The 18,057-nt window shown below is 42.4% G+C and overlaps 1 protein-coding gene across 12 annotated transcripts in view; it reads right to left on the minus strand.

The window, feature by feature from the left end:
* Nucleotides 1-18,057, minus strand: part of LOC121279192 (protein ITPRID1-like) — a 301,605-nt gene that overhangs the window by 44,951 nt on the left and 238,597 nt on the right. For 8 of the 12 annotated variants that reach the window (XM_041190206.1, XM_041190202.1, XM_041190207.1 and 5 more), the window contains one exon: nt 17,964-18,043. The exons of 2 other annotated variants lie outside the window; for them this stretch is intronic. In XM_041190206.1, coding sequence (XP_041046140.1) covers nt 17,978-18,043 — 66 coding nt within the window. In that variant the 3' untranslated portion in view covers nt 17,964-17,977. Of the gene's footprint in view, nt 1-9,996; nt 10,498-17,963; nt 18,044-18,057 lie in introns of those variants that run through there. 2 more of the 12 variants (XM_041190208.1, XM_041190203.1) reach the window with 2 other exon arrangements.

The raw sequence follows: 18,057 nt of genomic DNA on the forward strand, positions 1-18,057 counted from the left end.
GAGGTGTTGTTGCAACTGGACAAGGCATTGGTGAGACCGCACTTGGGAGTATTGTGCACAGTTTTGGTCCCCTTACTTGAGGAAGGATGTAATTGCACAGCAGGCAGTTGAGAGGAGGTTCACTAGATTGATTCCAGCGATGTGGGGCTTATCTTATGAGGAGAGATTGAGCAGTTTAGGCATATACTTGCCAGAGTTTAGAAGGATGAGAGGAGATCTAATTGAGGTATATAAGATGTTAAAGGGGATCGACAAAGTTGATGTGGAGTGGATGTTTCCCCTTCTGGGGCATTCTAGAACAAGAGGTCATAGTTTTAGAATAAGTGGTGGTAGATTTAAATCAAAGATGAAGAGGAATTACTTTTCTTAAAGGGTGGTGAATCTGTGGAATTCACTACCTCAGAGTACAGTGGATGCCGGGATGCTGAATAAATTTAAGGAGGAGATAGACAGATTTTTAATTAGTAACAGGTTGAAAGATTATAGAGAGAGGGTGCGAAATTGGAGTTGAGGCCGAAATGAGATCAGCCATGATCGTATTGAGTGGCAGGGCAGGCTTGAGGGACTGAATTGTCTACTCCTGCTCCTGGTTCTTATGTTCTTTAACATAATGTCCCAAGGCACTTGAGAGAAGTGTAATGAGACAACAAATTGATGCAAAGCTGAAGAAGGAGACATTTGGATAGGTGACCAAGTGCTTGGTCAAAGAGGTAGGCTATAAGGAGCATCTTAAAGCAGTAGATCGAGGTAGAGAAGTACTATAGTTTTAGGAAGGAAAGCCAGAGGTGGCTGAAGGCATGGCTGCCTTTGATGGGGCAAAAGAAATGAGGGATACATAAGAGGACAGAGTTGGAAGAATGTAGAGCTCTTGGAGGATTGTAGGGCTGGAGAATACTATAGAGATAGGAAGATATGTGGCCATGGAGGTACATGAGTTTGAGAATTTTAAAATCTAAGTTATGGTGGATCAGGAGACAACACAAGCCAGTGAAGGGTGATGGATGAATGGGACCTAGTGCAAGTTAGGATGGGCAACTGTGTTTTGTGCAAGGTTAAGTTTACAAAGGACTGAAGGTGGAAGGAAGGGATTGGAGTCTGGAGATAAAAAAAAAGCATGAATGAGGGTTTCTGCAGCAAATGGGCTGAAGTGGGGATAGAGATAGGTGATATTATGGAGACGAAAGTAGGAGACTGCATGAGGCTGGAAGTTTAGCTCAGGATGAAGTAGGATGTTGGGGCTGCAAACTATCTGGTTCAGCCTAATTGGCAAGGCTGATGAATGGAATCATTAGAAGGTCTGATGGTAATACTTATGGCCTTCTCAATGTATAATTGGAAGAAATTTTGACTGTTTTAGGACTGGATGTCAGACAAAACCTTTACAAAGAAAGACAATGGAAGAGTTGAGAGAGATAGAAGTCATTATAATTTATGTGGAACCTGACATAGTGGGCAGAATTTTATGTCCTGCGGGTGGGCGCGTGATGACATCGGGTGAGCATCCTGATGTTATCGTGCACTCGCGCGATATTTTGGTCAGCGGGTGGGACATTTTTTCTGATTTTAAAATTCTTCAGCTCCCTGAGGCAGCACCCTGCCTTCAAGGAGCTTTCTGTGTGCGCTCCCCAACACATGTGCAGACTTTTGCGCTCACCCTCCTCCCGCCCCCACCCCAGCAGTGCTGAGCTAGACAGCATGCCTTTCACGTTAATTGGCTAGCAGTATGAAGTCACGGTCGGGGGCCAATCGTGGGCGGCGGACCTTTTCCCAGCCATTCCCAGGCCCACCTGAGGTGCCCGCCCGCAATGCCTGCCTGACAACCTGAAAATCCTGTCCAGTGTTTTGGACTGATGTCGCTAAAGGACAGTGAGAAATAGGACTTGTTCTTACTGATTCCTCCTGATTACTTAAAATGCATGTCAACCAAACTAAGGTCATCCTTTATCTTTCCTCCAACCAACACTTTTTCTGAAGTTCCAGTGCCCTGCTCTACATGTTCCCCTCAGATGCCCAATGCAGTCAACCCCACACTCACTTCAGCAGCCCATTCAAAGTCATGTAGAATCTTTTGCAGTTTCCACATCAGATTTGCTACATTTAACATTTTTACTGTACTTGTCAACTGTACTTGCAATAGATTCTGTGTGGGCCAGAGTGAGCTAATGATGACAACAGATGTGGGTATGGTCAGCCATGCTGTTCTTACATCTACATCCCCTATCTACACCCTCAGGCTGACTGCTCACAAGTCTGACCAGAATACTTACCATCCTTCCTTCTCATTTGTCAAGCCTGGTTCTGAGTATCAGACATTGGAAAGGATCCATCAGCTTTGGAAGAAGAGCAGTGCAGATTCACAATTTTTCCAAGACTCTTTAGAAGTTTTGAGTCAGGACTAAGGGTCAGTCAGGGTCAAATGGGGGTTATGACCCCACATTGTGCAGGAAACACTCACCTGGCAACGATATTCCCCAAAGGCCCAATTCACCCAACATAATATCAGCCATCTTCAGCTCAAAAGGGCTCAGCAGTCTGCTCTTCAGTTAAGAGCGGGAGAGAGACAGAGAGAGATATTGCATTCATTTTGAGGTGCCTTCTGTCCAACCTTTTAAGCTTTAGAATCAAGAAATGGTCTCAGCAGCCAGGCAACCATTACGGAGGAGCTCCCCCACCTTCTGGCAGACTGTGGCTGTAGCTGTTGCTAAGTACATGGGGTTGGTCTTGAGGCTTTCCTGGAGTCCCCATCCCCCTCCTCCCCCACCCCAATCTGCAACTGGGAGGCTGCCTCTGAGCAGCTGAACTAGCCCCCAATGCCTTGGGGAACCCTGCAGGCCTAATGGAAAGTTCAACTTTTCCAGAAAAATCTGGAAAATTCCAGTCAGCCTCTGACAACAGGCCTTAATAGACCTTTCATTGTCTTTAACTAACCTTTGGATGCCGATTCCACCTCCAGGAAAATGGCCAAGGGACAGGATGGTATAGGCAAACACAGTAAATCCCCATTTTAAGTAAGCCTCATTCAATGTCAGGGATATAATGGGACTGGTATCTGCTTTAGCATGTTTTTCGTCAGGGCTTATGTAGTGTCATGTGACCCGACAGGCATCATTTGGAGTGAGTGGGAGGGGAGGTGTCCGATCGCTCTTGAAGGAACCGTCACTTTTTCTTCAAACAAATCTTTATCGCAGAGTTTTGAGAGTATCTATACCCAATGTAATTATTTTCAAGGGTGAGGTTGAAGTCTGGACTGCTCATTTTTGTGCAGTGCAGGTGTAGTTCCAGACCCTGCAATCCTATTTTAATTTTTGAGCCCCAGGTGTGCCTGCTGTGGAGCTTCCCATCAGATGAGGCAGAGAAGTCATTTTTACATGGGTGAGAGAAGCATTTGCTGCAGGTAAAGTTGCTTTCTTTGGTTCATGGGCTTGTTTGGGTGAAAAATCAGTACTCAACCTTCAGGAGTCTAACTCTGTAATCTTCTGATTAATTTTGGAGTCCCAAATGTGACCCTTGTTCAACTTTACATTGGGTAGAGGCAGAGAGGACATGTTAAAGTTGTTTGAGATTGTTTCAGGCTTGTGATTTATTGCTTCAATCCATTGAAACCAGGAGTCAAAAGTGCCTATCATGTGATTGTAATGAGTCTGTTGCTGCTAAGAAATCAAGAAAAATGATCATTTTAGCATTAAATTGGAGGTTTCAAAATGTTTTGAGGCTGCAGAACAAGCAGTTAATTGGCAGAGTGCTTGTGCATCCCCTTACGATGGTGAGAAAAATCCATGTTGTCAGGCTCTAGTACATTCTGAACTTCAAACTAATTTATATGTTTTAAAATTGAGCACAAAAGGCTGCAAATGATGATCACCTGATTTATTTTCTGGATTGAAACTACTCTGCTGCCCCACGGGATATCAAAAGGAATATTCCAGACTGATGTTGAATCGATGCTCTTTCCAGAAATGAATCCAAAAAGGTGTTATCAAATTGAATAGATTGTTCAAATACAAAGACCATGATTGTCTTAAACTCTTAAGGTGTTAAACAACAGAGGATTGGAATCAACATTTTTCTGTTTGGTTGAACTCGTGGAAGTCACGAAGAGGAAACTATTTTGTTGTCTGCTTTTAAAAACAGCAAGAAGCTGTTTGTAGACAGAGTTCCACTAGTGTTCATCAAATGATCTGCAAGTCAGAAAGCAGCCAAGGTAATTAACAGCAATACCTTGAAAGTGGGAGACCCCAGCCAAGAGACAGACTCCCCAACCTGTTCTGGATAAAGGTTGCCTGAGAACCAACCTGTTGGAAATTTGACTACTAGAAACCTCACAGTCTGCTGAGAATCCTTTGCTTTACAAATCATTGAAATCATCTAAAAAACTACAGATGTGCCTCATGGGAGCATAAATCAGTAACTGAGATAATTATAATCCATAACATTATATTATCCTCATCTATATTTAATCTGTAAGTGTGTGTGTGAGTGTGTGTGTGTGTCTTAGGTATCGCTAATTCAGGGTGTGTGAGAATAAATAATCTTATCTGTTTTAAACTCACAAAAGTTTGCTGCCATTTACATCCTGAGGGTAAGAAAGTGCATGCCTCTTACATGAAAACATACTGGTCATGGACAGTGAAAGAAAATATATAAATTCTGTCCAAGACAAAATCAAACAAATTGTGCAAGGTATTACACCTTAAGTGTTAGCAGGGTAAGTCAGACTAAGCAGCATCATGGTGAATATGGAAAGCTCTTGGCAGTCTGGATCGAAAAACAAGACTAGCGCAAAGCACCTCTATGGTCATCCAATCAAAAGCTAAAAGCTTGTATGATGACTTACAGAATGAGCAAGGTGAGCTCTCATTTAAAAATTTCAGTGTTAGTCATGGTTGCTTTGAGCATTTCAGAAAATGTTCCTATGTACATAACATTAAAGTAACTGGTGAGGTGGCTAGTGCCGATACTGAAGTGATTGATGAATTCCCTGCCTATTTGGAGAGAATCAGTGAAGGAGATGGCTACTTAACAAAACAAATCTTTAGCATTGATGAAGTGAGGCTTTGTTGGAAGACTATGCCACAGAGAACATACAAAGAAGACAAGACAGCACCAGGATTTAAACCTGCCAAAGAACATATGCCTGTTCTGCTTGGTGGGAATGCTGAAGGAAATTTCAAGTTTAAGTTCTTAACAGCGCACTAGTCTGAGACACCAAGGACTTTGAATGGATATTCCAAGGAACATGTGCATGTCATTTGGCATTCAAATAAGAAAGCCTGGATGATAGGGACACTCTTTCAAAAATGGTTCTCTCTGTATGCCATCCCTGTGAGGAGGAAATATTGTGCCAGAGAAAATGTTGCCTTCAAGATATTGCTCCTCTTAGATAAACCCCCAGCTCATCTGACAAACTTGATGACTTATTCGAAAATGTAAAGATAATTTTCCTGCCACCCAACGTAACTCCATTGCTATAGCCCATGGATCAGGGAGAAATAGCAACATTCAAGGCCTACTACCTACACCGGAACTTCTCCCAGCTCATCAAGGCAACAGATGGTAAGAATGCACCATCAGTCAGTGAATTTTGGAGTGTCTACAACATCCTCAAAGGTATTGTCAATAACGCTGATTCACCTTGTCGTTGTGGTTGCACTGTGTGTGGCAGAAAATGAGGTCCAGTGTGTCAGCAACCATAGACGATCTCAGACACTGTCCCAAAAGTTCAGCATGAAATCATCACCTTGGCAAGGGTAGTTGAAAGAAAATCGCACTGAAACACCACCCCCTCAAATTTTGTGAATGAAACAACGTCAAGAGCATTCCACTATTTAAAGGAATTGAAAAATAATTATAGGTCAGTCCGTCTGACTTAGGTGGTGAGAAAATTATTAGAATCAATTCTGAGAGCCAGGATAAACAGTCACTTAGAAAGGAACAAATTAATTAGGAATAGTCAGCATGGTTTTGTTAAGGGAAAGTTGTGTCTCACTAAATTAATGGAATTTTTTGAGGAAGTAACAAGGAGAATTGATGAGGGTAATGCCGTGGATGTGGTCTACATGGATTTTAATAAGGCATTTGACAAGGTCCCACATGGCAGACTGGTCAGAAAAGACAAAGTCCTGGAATACATCGGATTGTGGTGAGTTCGATCCAAAATTGGCTCAGTGACAGGAAACAAAGGGTAATGATGGACAGATGTTCTTGCAAATAAAAAGCAGTTTCCAACGGCCTTCTACAAGGAGTCAGTGTTAGGTCCCTTGCTGTTTGTGGTATATATAAATGATTTGGACTTAAATGTGGGAGGCATAATTGGAAAATTTGCAGATGACACAAATCGGTCATGTAATTGATTGTGCAGAGGATGGTTGTTGTCCAGGATGATATCAATGGTTTGATTGACTGGCGGAAAAGTGACAAATGGAATTCAATCTAGAGAAGTGTGAGGTAATGTATTTTGAGAGGGCAAACAAAGCAAGGGAACACAATAAATGGGAGGATATTGAGAGGAGTTGAGGAAGTGAGAGACCTTGGAGTGAATGTCCATAGTCCCTGAAAGTGGCAGGACAGGTAGATAAGGTGGTAAAGAAGGCATATGGAATGCTTTCTTTTATTGGACGAGGTATAGAATACAAAAGCATGGATGTAACGCTGGAGCCGTACAAAATGCTGCTTAGGCCACAGCTGGAGTTTTGTATACAGTTCTGGTCACCACATTACAGGAAGGACATAATTGCTCTGGAAAGAGTAGATAGAGGGTTTACAAGAATGTTGCCAGGGCTCGAAAATTGCAGCTATGAGGAAAGATTGGGTAGGCTGGGGTTGTTTTCCTTAAAACAGAGGAGGCCATGGGGTGACTTGATTGAGGTGTACATGAGGTGTACATTAAGCGCCTAGACAGAGTAGACAGGAAAGGCTTGTTTCCCCTAACAGAGAGGTCAATTACCAGGGAGCACAGATTTAAGGTGATTGGTAGAAGGATACGAGGGAATATTAGGAAAAACTTTTTCACCCAGAGGCTGGTAGGTGTCTGGAATTTGCTGTCCAGATTGGTGGTTGAGGCAGAAACCCTCAAATCATTTAAAAGGTAGCTGGATCTGCACCTGAAGTGCTATAACCTCCAAGGCTATGGATCAGGTGCTAGAAGGTGGGAATAGAACGGGCAGTTAGTTTTTTTCAGTCGGCACAGACACAAAGGGCTGAATGGTCTTTTGCTGTGCCATAACTTTTCTATGGTACTTTGGTACTAATTCATTAAAGAGGCAATGGAAATCTTCACCCAATGTGATCAAAACAGAAAATGTTGTGCCAAAAGAGAGTGATCAACGATGGCATTAAATGCTACAAAGAGATCAACTGGCAGATGAAGCAGCAAACTGTCCAAAAGTCCTTGGATAAATTTTTCAAGGTTGTTAGCAATCCTGGCCCTTCATTCCATTAACTCTACCAGGGCCAGGCTGTTCAACTTACACTGCCTTTAATTAAAAGCCAAAATCACTCCAAATTCAGTCATTGATCTTCTATAAGCAGAAGGTGCTCATGTCTGCATTCCTTCAGAAGGCATATAAGAAAATGAACCTTCCATTACCAACATCCGGCAAACTACACCTCCCCCAAAAGACATTTCCTAATGTATTTACAATGGGCCATAGCTTCCAACTAGCGTTTGAAAGAGATGACCCGCAGGAATTAGAAGAAATACGTGCACACTTACTTGGTCTTGAAAATTATGCTGACCCTTCCGTTTGCCGGGACTGCTTGAGGCCTGTATCAAAAGACTCCTCGCAGGTCCCAAGCAGGGATCCAGGAAGCTGGGTAGGGGGGTGGGTCAAAGATCCAGGGGCATTGAACAGGTGAGGGGGTGCGAGGTTGGGATGGTTGGAGGTTGGAGAGAGAGGGGAGGGAGGGTTGGAGGTCGGTGGGGTGGGGGTGGGGGGTCAGGGGTTGGGAGGCTGGGGGTTTGGAGGTTGGAGGTGGAGTTTGGAAGTTGGGGATGCGGGGTTGGAGGACAGAGGTTAGGATGGGGGAAATCAGAGGTCGGGTGGTGAGGTGGCTGGAGGTCGGGGGTAGTCAGGGGTGTGGAGGGAGTCCCGTAGGTGGTGGGGTTCGGGGGTGTTGTTTCCGAGGGATGGGAGTCAAAGGTCTCCACTCTAACTATGGCAGCCTGGGAGGAGGTAGCTGGGATGGTTAGCAGTGCAGGGAAATAATCAGCTGCACTCCAACAGGATGAGTGCACCATCTACTCATTGCAAACTCACACTCTCATATGGGCATCAGGCAGCCTAAGAGTTAAAATGCACAGTGATGTCACATCAGAAAATGAGACATCAGCACTGAATGAGTGCCAGCCACTTTAACTTCACCATCTCAAGTAAGATCCTGCATAAATGGATTCCTAATCACTTACTGGGGAGGGCTCAACATCGCAATGGGCATGCATACTTCTGAATGGTTCATTCACCCAATGGCCTCACAATTAATCCTTCTATCTTTCTGTAGTTCAAGATAGTGCATAACAAAAGAGAGCAGGCCAAAATTGGCACGATGTTCCTGCACTTAACTGGCAAAAAAGAACCAAACTTGCTAGAAGTGGAGGTGGTGACATGGTGGTAATGTCACTGGGCTAGTAATCCAGCAGCCCAGGCTAGTGCTCTGGGAACATGAGTTTAAATCCCACCATGGTAACTGATGAATTTTAAATTCAATTAATTAAATCTAGAATAGAAAATTAATCTCAGCAATAGTGACCATGAAACTATCATCAAATAACTTAGCGGCTGACTTCATACAGGACCAAGTATACCTTATTTCTGAATCCAGCAGATCTATTTCATGGATTTAAAAATGTTTTATCTTTTGTCAAGATCATTCACTCTGTCTACACTCATAGCCAGATGCAAAGATCTGTTGAATTATCAAACTAATGTTCCTCTGCCTTCTGATGTTACAAATTACTATTTGAAGAATTCACAGCTCTTTTAAAAACGTTCCAATTTATTTAAGCTCCATGTATTCCAAGATATGACAACACCATTATTACAACATTAATATTTCTATCTGCAAGTTATGTTATAGTTTGACATTCACAAGGAATAGAGAGCTGGATTTTCATCCTCAAGGTGGGTCACGGGAGTCAGGAAAATTCACAGCTCGGCTTGCTTGCCTTGGGAGAAAGCCCCTGAACAGACTGGATTTTCATTGGTTGGGGGGGTTGGGGGACTACAGTTGGGCCAGCTGACCTGGGAAAAAGTTCGGAGGCAGCCACAGGGGCTGCCATTACGGAGGTGGGCTATTTAAAAGGCCCGACTAAGTGCTGTACGACTACATCCCAGTGAACAGAAAGGCCTCCGGCCCTCACTCTTCACACCCCAAACACTCCCCAAGCCACCTCATGCTCCCATGCCAAGGTATGCACCCCACCCATAGGGATTTGGGAGGCATACCTTGACATGGGAGGCCTTGAGAGGCTATAATGGGTTGGGGGCATAGCTATGGATGAGGGGAATCATGAGGGGTGATAAGTATGGGTGGGGGCATGGAGGGCATGTGGGCCTTAGGCGGTGTGTGGAGGGGTGTATCTTGGCATGGGAGCATGAGTGGCCATAGGCGGTGAGCATACATTGCATGGGGGACATGAAGAGGACCTTTTGAACTTACCTTTGCAAAGGTAAGTGCCGTGAACCATGACTTGTTGAAAAGCTGGCCTGACTCCATGAAAACTGCAGAGGACTAGACTAGGACTAGGATCCCTGCAATGGACCTGACCAGGTCAGGAGTGCAGGGTGCAGCCCCAAACAAGACCACACCCTTAAATGGCACTCCCAAAGATTGAAAATCCCGGGGTCGGGAATCCTGAATCTGGACCCGTCCGCCATTTTTAAAGTGCTCCTGAGTCATCCCAATTTGGCAAAAATCCAGCCTATAATAGTCATAACATTGTCACTGTTATTTATTTACAGATTGAAATGCTATTTAATCTATTGAACCACATAATTATATCTTTACCCACAATTTTATCTATGGATAATATAAAAATACTTTCATGTTATTTTCTTGAAGTCCTAGATCTGGATCCCAATAATTTAAGGTCATACTTAAAAGATCCATATAATTCTATCTATGTCTAAAGGACAGAAGACCTGGTTCTCTGATCTCTGACCCTCCCAGCATGGAGTGATGCTCACAAGTACACTGGTGCCCATCATGTGTAGCTTGAAATTCAGCCACTGTGGGCCCACTATTCTAAGTCAGCACAATCAGAAAGTTGGGAGCACCTGATACATGAATGAGCGCTATAGCTCTATTAGTCAAAAGTGCATTTATGCATTTTTTTAATTTCATTTTTTTCTGGCCATTTATTCCCTTGACTACTTTAGGTACTGTTCCAAAGGTGTTAGTTGCCTTCTGGTCCTTCTTTCAAGTAGTTATTCTTTGTCAGACCAGTGAGTATTGGAAGGTTGTTTGATTATGGAAATGGAGCAGGAACATTACAAATAATCCCTGTAAATAGTTAATAAAAATATTAGTAAAGTATATACAGTTGTTACTGAAGTGGTGTCACTGAACAGCTTTTCTTAAAGGTACATATAGGTGGGGAAAGGAGAAGTTTTAGTGAAAAGATAATCCAGTACCATAAAATAATCATGTTTTCCTGATATCTCATCTGATTAAGACAAAGAGGAGCTGAGTCATACAGACCATAATAGCTCCTGGTCCTCCTCCTGCTCCACTTATATTTTGCTCAGCTGCCATGAAGCTGTGCTCCTTTAAAGCAGCAATCTTGTCACGTAGTTTCACAACTCTATCATTAGAATATAAAAACATAAGAAATAGGAATAGGCCATATATAGCCCCTTCTGCAAGCTCCATCATTCAATAAGGTCATGTCTAGCCTATCCTGGTATCCCTTCATTCCCTAATGTCCAAAAGTTACTAATGTCAGGTCTTTAATGTACTCTATAAATGAACATCCACAACCCTCGGGTTGAGAATTCAAACAATTCATAATCCTCTAAGTGAAGAATTTTTTCTTCATTTCAGTCCTAAATAGCTGATCTCTTACCCTGAGAGTATGACTCCTAGTTATAGACTCATAAACCAGGGCAAATAGTCTCCTAGCATCAACCTTGTCAAGCCCTCTAGGAATTGTATATGATTCAATGAGATCACTTCCAATTTTTGTAAACAATTCTACACAATCTCTCTTTGTGGAACAATCCTTTCATCCTAGGATTACTACCATAGTACCATCCCAGTGAAGACACTGCCATTTTTTGTTACCCTCAATGCTAATGCTCCAAGTCTGTGAATAAATCCACATAGTTAAAGCAAATACATAAACAAAAATGAAAAACTGAACTTATGTTCAAGACATCACAAGTCATGCCAGCTCCAAGAAATTACTTCTGAAATGTGATCACTGTTGTAATGCAATCAAATTTGACAACCAATGTTTGCATAGCATGGTCCCATAGAGAACAAATGAATGAATGACCAGGAAATCTTTTTTTTGCTGGAATGTAGGGCTGGATACCAGGAAAAATCTTCAAGTTGTAACACAGGATGCTTGTCAATGGGATCTCAGTCAACGTTTCCTCTGAATTGCGCAACTGTGCATCCATGCAGCAACATGAAAGCCCCTTGGCAGGCTGACATGAGGAGGAAACTTTAAATTGGTGCATGTAAGCAGCCACACAAATAGATTTTAAAGGGCTGCACACTTAAACAAACCTCCTGCACACACCACAAAAAAGAGACACTTTTAGTTTTACTTTAACATCACATCTAAAAGATGCCACCTGTGTCTCTGCAATATTTCCTTACCATTGCACTAAAGGGTCAGTCTAAATCATGTGCTAAATTCTGCAGTGGGGCTTCAACCTTCTGATTTCAGTGGCAAAGGTCCTCCCAACTGAGCAAATGCTGGTACTAAATGGAGATAATCTGGATTACCATGAAGCGCTAATTGAAGTTTAGATAGGAAAGGTGGCTGGGTCGATGTACTGATGTAATTCTTAGTCACACCAATCCTCACTCACCTCACATGCAAATGCTTCTTTTTAATTGTCCTAGGATGGGAGTGTCACTGCAAGGCCAGCTTTTATTGCTCAACTATAACTATGCTTGAGAAGGTGATGGGTGAGCCATATTCTTGAATGAATGCAGTCTATTTGGTGTAGGCATATTCACTGTGCTGTTAGGGAGGGACTTCCAGGAGTTAGACCTAGCAATGATGAAGGAATAGTGATACAGTTTCAAGCCAGGCTGGTGTATGACTTGGAGTGAAACTTGCAGGTGGTGTTCCCGTGGATCTGCTGCACTTGTTCTACTAGGTGGTCAAGGTTGTTGGTTTGGAAGGTGCTGTCAAAGAAGCATTGGGGAGTTGCTGCAGTGTGTCATGTATTGGAAAAGGATTTGAGTACAAGAGTAATGAAGTCTTGCTGCAATTCTATAGGGCCTTGGTGAGACCACATCAATGGGATAAAGTTTTGGCCTCCTTACCTAAGAAAGGATATGCTTGCCTTAGAGGGGATGCGACAAAGGTTCACTAGATTGATATCTGGGATGAGAATGTTGTTTTATGAGGAATGAGTAGAATGGGCCATTATACACTGGAGGTTAGAAGATTGAGGGGTGACTCATTGAAATTAATATTCAAGGATACAAAGGGTTCAGAAAAGTCAGTGAAGGCAAAAAGAGGAGGGATAGCAGTGTTGATTAAGGAAGGCATTGCAGTGTTAGAGGATGTCCTTGAAAGGCCAAGGACAGGATCCATTTAATTAAAGTTGGGAAGCAAGAAGGGTATGATCATGTAATGGGGTATTCCATAGGGCTCCAAAGATTGAGAGGAAAAGAAATATATCCGCAGGGAAATTACAGAGATATGTAAGAATTATAGAGTGGTGATATTGGAGGAACTTTAAGTATCCAAATAACAACTAAAATAATGTTAGAATAAAGGGTAAGGAGGGGGAGAAATTTCTCAAATATGTTCAAAGAAACCTGCTTGTCCAATATGTTCTCTGTCCAACCAGGAAGGAGGCTTTGCTGGGTCTGCAGTTGGGAAATAAGTTGGGTCAAGTGGACCAAGGCCTGCATAGACACTCAGACCTTTATTTTATTGCCTCTCAGTACTGGTCCTGAAGTCTGCCCATGGTGGATACTGGGTGAGCTTGGAGGGTGTGAGTGCAAAGTGGCTGGTGGGGGCATGAGTTGAGATGAGTTGGCACTAAATTGACATAGGGGCTATAAAGGGCCATGAGACTGGGTGGAGGGGTATAGATTGGCATGGTAAGTATGAGGGGCCATGTGGATTGGTACAGAAGCATAGGTTGGCATGGAGAGTATGAGGGACCACGGGGGTGGGTAAAGGGACATAGGTTGACATGGAGGATATGAGAGGCCATGGGGGTGGGGTGGGTGGGATCATGAGGTAGCAAGGATTGTCATGGATGGGGCATGGGGAGTGCTTGGGGCGTGAGGGAATGTGAAGGGATGAGGGCTTGAGGGCTTTTTTTTATTGGTTCTTTTGCAGCTGGAACCAAGTGCCGGTTCACTGAGACCAGACTTTTGCCCAACCCTCCTTTGCACCCAGAAGCTCCTGTGCTGCCTCCAAACTGTTTCTGAGAGCAGTAGGCATGATTCCTGTTAATACCCGCCTCCATCGAATGGAAATTTGTCCATCTGGGGGACTTTCTCCCGAGTTGGGTTTGCGGAATCTAGAATTTTCCCAATTCTGTATTCCTGATGCAGGAGCAAAAATTCAGGCCCAGGTGTCTGTTGAGAAACACTAAGATAAAAGCAAAAAACTGCAGATGCTGGAAATCCAAAACAGAATAAAAATACCTGGAAAAACTCAGCAGGTCTGGCAGCTTCTGTGGAGAGGAACACAGTTAACGTTCCGAGTCCGTATGACTCTTCAACAGAACTAAGTAAAAATAGAAGAGAGGTGAAATATAAGCTGGGGGGGAGGGGGGTGGGTGGGACAAATAGAGCTGGATAGAAGGCCAGTGATAGGTGGAGATAGCCAGAAGATGTCATAGACAAAAGGACAAAGAGATGTTGAAGGTGATGATATTATCTAAGGAATGTGGTAATTAAGGGTAGAAAGCAGGAAAAGCAAGGTACAGATAGACCTATTGGGGGTGGGGTGGGGTGAAGGAATCAAAATAGGCTAAAAGGTAGAGATAAAACAATGGATGGAAATACATTAAAAATAATGAAAATAGGTGGGAAAAGAAAAATCTATATAAATTATTGGAAAAAAAGCGGGGGGGGGGGTGGATCAGAAAGGGGGTGGGGATGGAGGAGAGAGTTCATGATCATAACTGTGTTCCTCTCCGCAGATGCTGCCAGACCTGCTGAGTTTTTCCAGGTATTTTTATTTTTGTTTCTGTTGGGAAACACTTGGGTAAGAGTGATCATCGTATTGTAAGGTTCAGATTAGTAATCGAAAAGAACAATGAACCACCTAAAATAGACCTTCTAAATTAGAAGAGGGGTAGCTTCAATAAGATGAGAGTGGATCTAGTCAGGGCAAAATGGAATCAAAGTCTGACAAGAAAAACTATAACAGAATAATGGGTAATCTCTAAGGAGGACATGTTTCAAGTACAGGCTAGATACATTCCAACAAGGAGAAAGGTAGAGGAACCAAAGGGAGAGTGATAGAGAATATGATGAAACAATAAAAAGAGGATATATGATGTCAGGTGAATTCTTCAAGCAAGAACAGGGCTAAATACAATAAGTTAAGAGGGGAATGACAAGAAAAATAAAATAGGCAAAGAGTATGAGAATAGAATGGCAGTTAACACAAAAGGAAACCCAAAATATCTTCGCCAACATGTAAATAGTAAGCGGATTGTAATGGGCAGGGCGAGGCCTATTAGAGTCAGAGGTGCAAGGTAAGGTGAGAATACTAAATAACTACTTTGCATTGGTGTTTACTAAGGAAAAGGATGATGACAGAATATCAGTAGAAGTGGAGATGGTGGAAGTAATGGACGGTATGAAAATTAATGGGCAGGCGGAGGGAAAGGTTGGCCATTCTTAGGATGGATATGTTGTTTGATCCTGATGGCTTGCATCCCAATTTGTGAAGGAAGGTGGGAATGGAGATAATGGAAGGGCTTTCCATATTCTTTCAAACTTCCGGAGATACGGGGAGGTGCCAGAGGATCGGAAAGTGGTTGACATTTTTGCTCGAGAAAGTGTCAGTACATTGCTAGTAACTGCACACTGGTCAATTTGATAGGCTAGCAGAATGGGCAGGCAATTGGCAGATGGAATTTTATACAGAGAAGTGTGAGGTGATGTATTTTGGCAGAAGAAATAGGGGGAGCCAATATAGATTTAATGGCACAGTTCTAAAGAGTGTGCAGGAACAGAGGGACCTGGGGATTCATGAGATTTGATCTTTGAAAGTGGCAGGATGTATTGAGAGTAGTTAGCAAAACATATGTCATCTTCGGTTTCATAAATGGAAGTATTGAGTACAAAAGCAGGGAAGTTATGCTGAATGTTTATAAAGCTCTGTTTAGGCCATAACTAGATTGTTGAATCCAGTTCCTTAGGAAAGATGTGAGGGACCTTGAGAGGGTGCAGACGAGATTTACCAGAATTGTTCAGGAGATGAGGAGTTTTAACCACAGGGTAAGGTTGGAGAAGTTAGAGTTGTTCTCCTTGGAGCAGGGGAAATTGACGGAAGATTTGACAGGTCAGTTTAACATTAGTAATGGGTAGGGTTTTAGAAATAGTAATCAAGGAAATAATTAACAGGCAATTGGAGAGGTTTGAGTTACTCAAAGCGAGCCAGAACAGATTTGTAAATGACAATAAGTTTATGATAGGTTTAGATATGTTAACAAAGAAAAATCTATTTCGATTAGCTGATGGTCCAAGTGTTCGACACACAAGATTTTAGAGTTTGGCGCAAAAGATATAGGTGTAATATGAAGAAACCTTTCTTACACTGCAATTGGTAATGATCTGGAACTCACTGCCTACAAGGATATTGGATATGATCAATGATTTCATAAGAAATTTGGATGCTCACTTGAGGGAACAACACTTTCAGGTCTACAGTGATGGAGGGGGAGAATAGGACTATCTGGATTGCACTCCAGAAAGCCAGCTTGGACTTCATTGACTGAGGGGCCTCCTTCTCTCCAATTATGATCCCATGACTCTATAAAACACATAAGATTCTGACAGGGCTTGACTGGATAGATTCTGTGGTGCTTTTTCTTCTGGATGGGAGTCCAGGACTAAAGATAAGCAAAAAACAAAAAAACTGCGGATGCTGGAAATCCAAAACAAAAACAGAATTACCTGGAAAAACTCAGCAGGTCTGGCAGCATCGGCGGAGAAGAAAAGAGTTGACGTTTCGAGTCCTCATGACCCTTCGACAGAACTTGAGTTCGAGTCCAGGAAAGAGCTGAAATATAAGCTGGTTTAAGGTGTGTGTGTGGGGGGCGGAGAGATAGAGAGACAGAGAGGTGGAGGGGGTTGGTGTGGTTGTAGCGACAAACAAGCAGTGATAGAAGCAGATCATCAAAAGATGTCAACAACAATAGTACAATAGAACACATAGGTGTTAAAGTTAAAGTTGGTGATATTATCTAAACGAATGTGCTAATTAAGAATGGATGGTAGGGCACTCAAGGTATAGCTCTATGGGTTTTTAACCCACTAGAGCTATACCTTGAGTGCCCTACCATCCATTCTTAATTAGCACATTCGTTTAGATAATATCACCAACTTTAACTTTAACACCTATGTGTTCTATTGTACTATTGTTGTTGACATCTTTTGATGATCTGCTTCTATCACTGCTTGTTTGTCGCTACAACCACACCAACCCCCTCCACCTCTCTGTCTCTCTATCTCTCCGCCCCCCACACACACACCTTAAACCAGCTTATATTTCAGCTCTTTCCTGGACTCGAACTCAAGTTCTGTCGAAGGGTCATGAGGACTCGAAACGTCAACTCTTTTCTTCTCCGCCGATGCTGCCAGACCTGCTGAGTTTTTCCAGGTAATTCTGTTTTTACTAAAGATAAGCAGTCAGTCATTCAGGACTGAGATAAGGAGAAATTTATTAACTCTGAGGGTTTGTGAATCTTTGGAATTCTCTAACCCAAAGGGCTGTGGATGTTCAGCTTTACAATATATTCAAGACAGAGGTTAATAGCTTCTTGATAACAAAGGGAATCAAAGGATGCAGGGATAAGGCACCAAATTGGACATAATGCAGAAGTCTTATTGAATAGTGGAGCAGGCTCAAGGGGTCATATGTCTTGCTCCTGCTTCTATTCTTATGCTCTTATGCCAGACTTTAAGCAATGCAAAACTTCTTAACTGATGATGTCACTCAAAATATCTTGATAAAAGATAAACTCTGCTAGTGATTATTCCATTATTAATTCCACTAACTTTGATTCATGTACGCTAAGCATTAGCCTGATGAATGGCAGGCTGAATTAGAGCAACACAGCAATAAGATATCCATTCTGACATCCTCAAAAATGAAGCAATTTGAGCTAACATGCCTATTTAAAAAAAAAAGAAAATTAAATACTGAGAAGAGAAAAAAAAGTCTTAAATCGGTATCTAGAGATTAGATGAGACAGCTGGTAAGTTATTTTCTACTATAGTCCAGCAGCTCCTTATCAGTTGCTAGGCTGGATGTAACGTCTAGCCCCTTTTGCAATCAATTGAGCTGATCCAAAATTCTCCCATTAGTGAGACGTATTAGACAACAGAATATTAATCTGACTAGTTTCCATAGTGGGAAATTTTTGATGTTTTGGTTGACAAGTATTTTTCTGACAACACTTTTTTAAGAACATCGAATGAGGAGCTATCAAGAACGGAAGAGTTTTCCTTTAAGAGCTTAAATCCATTTTAAGAAACTGCTGCAACTTAATACTTGTTTGTATCTACAAGAATAAGTTACAACCTACCATGTGAAGGTTCTTCAGTGGTTAATACTTTCAGTTGGTTCAGGACTTGCCGATCGGAGCTGTTTAAATGATTGTTTAATCTGGAACAGAGAGT

Source organism: Carcharodon carcharias, chromosome 6 (assembly GCF_017639515.1).
Source record: "Carcharodon carcharias isolate sCarCar2 chromosome 6, sCarCar2.pri, whole genome shotgun sequence".
NCBI classification, from domain to species: domain Eukaryota; kingdom Metazoa; phylum Chordata; class Chondrichthyes; order Lamniformes; family Lamnidae; genus Carcharodon; species Carcharodon carcharias.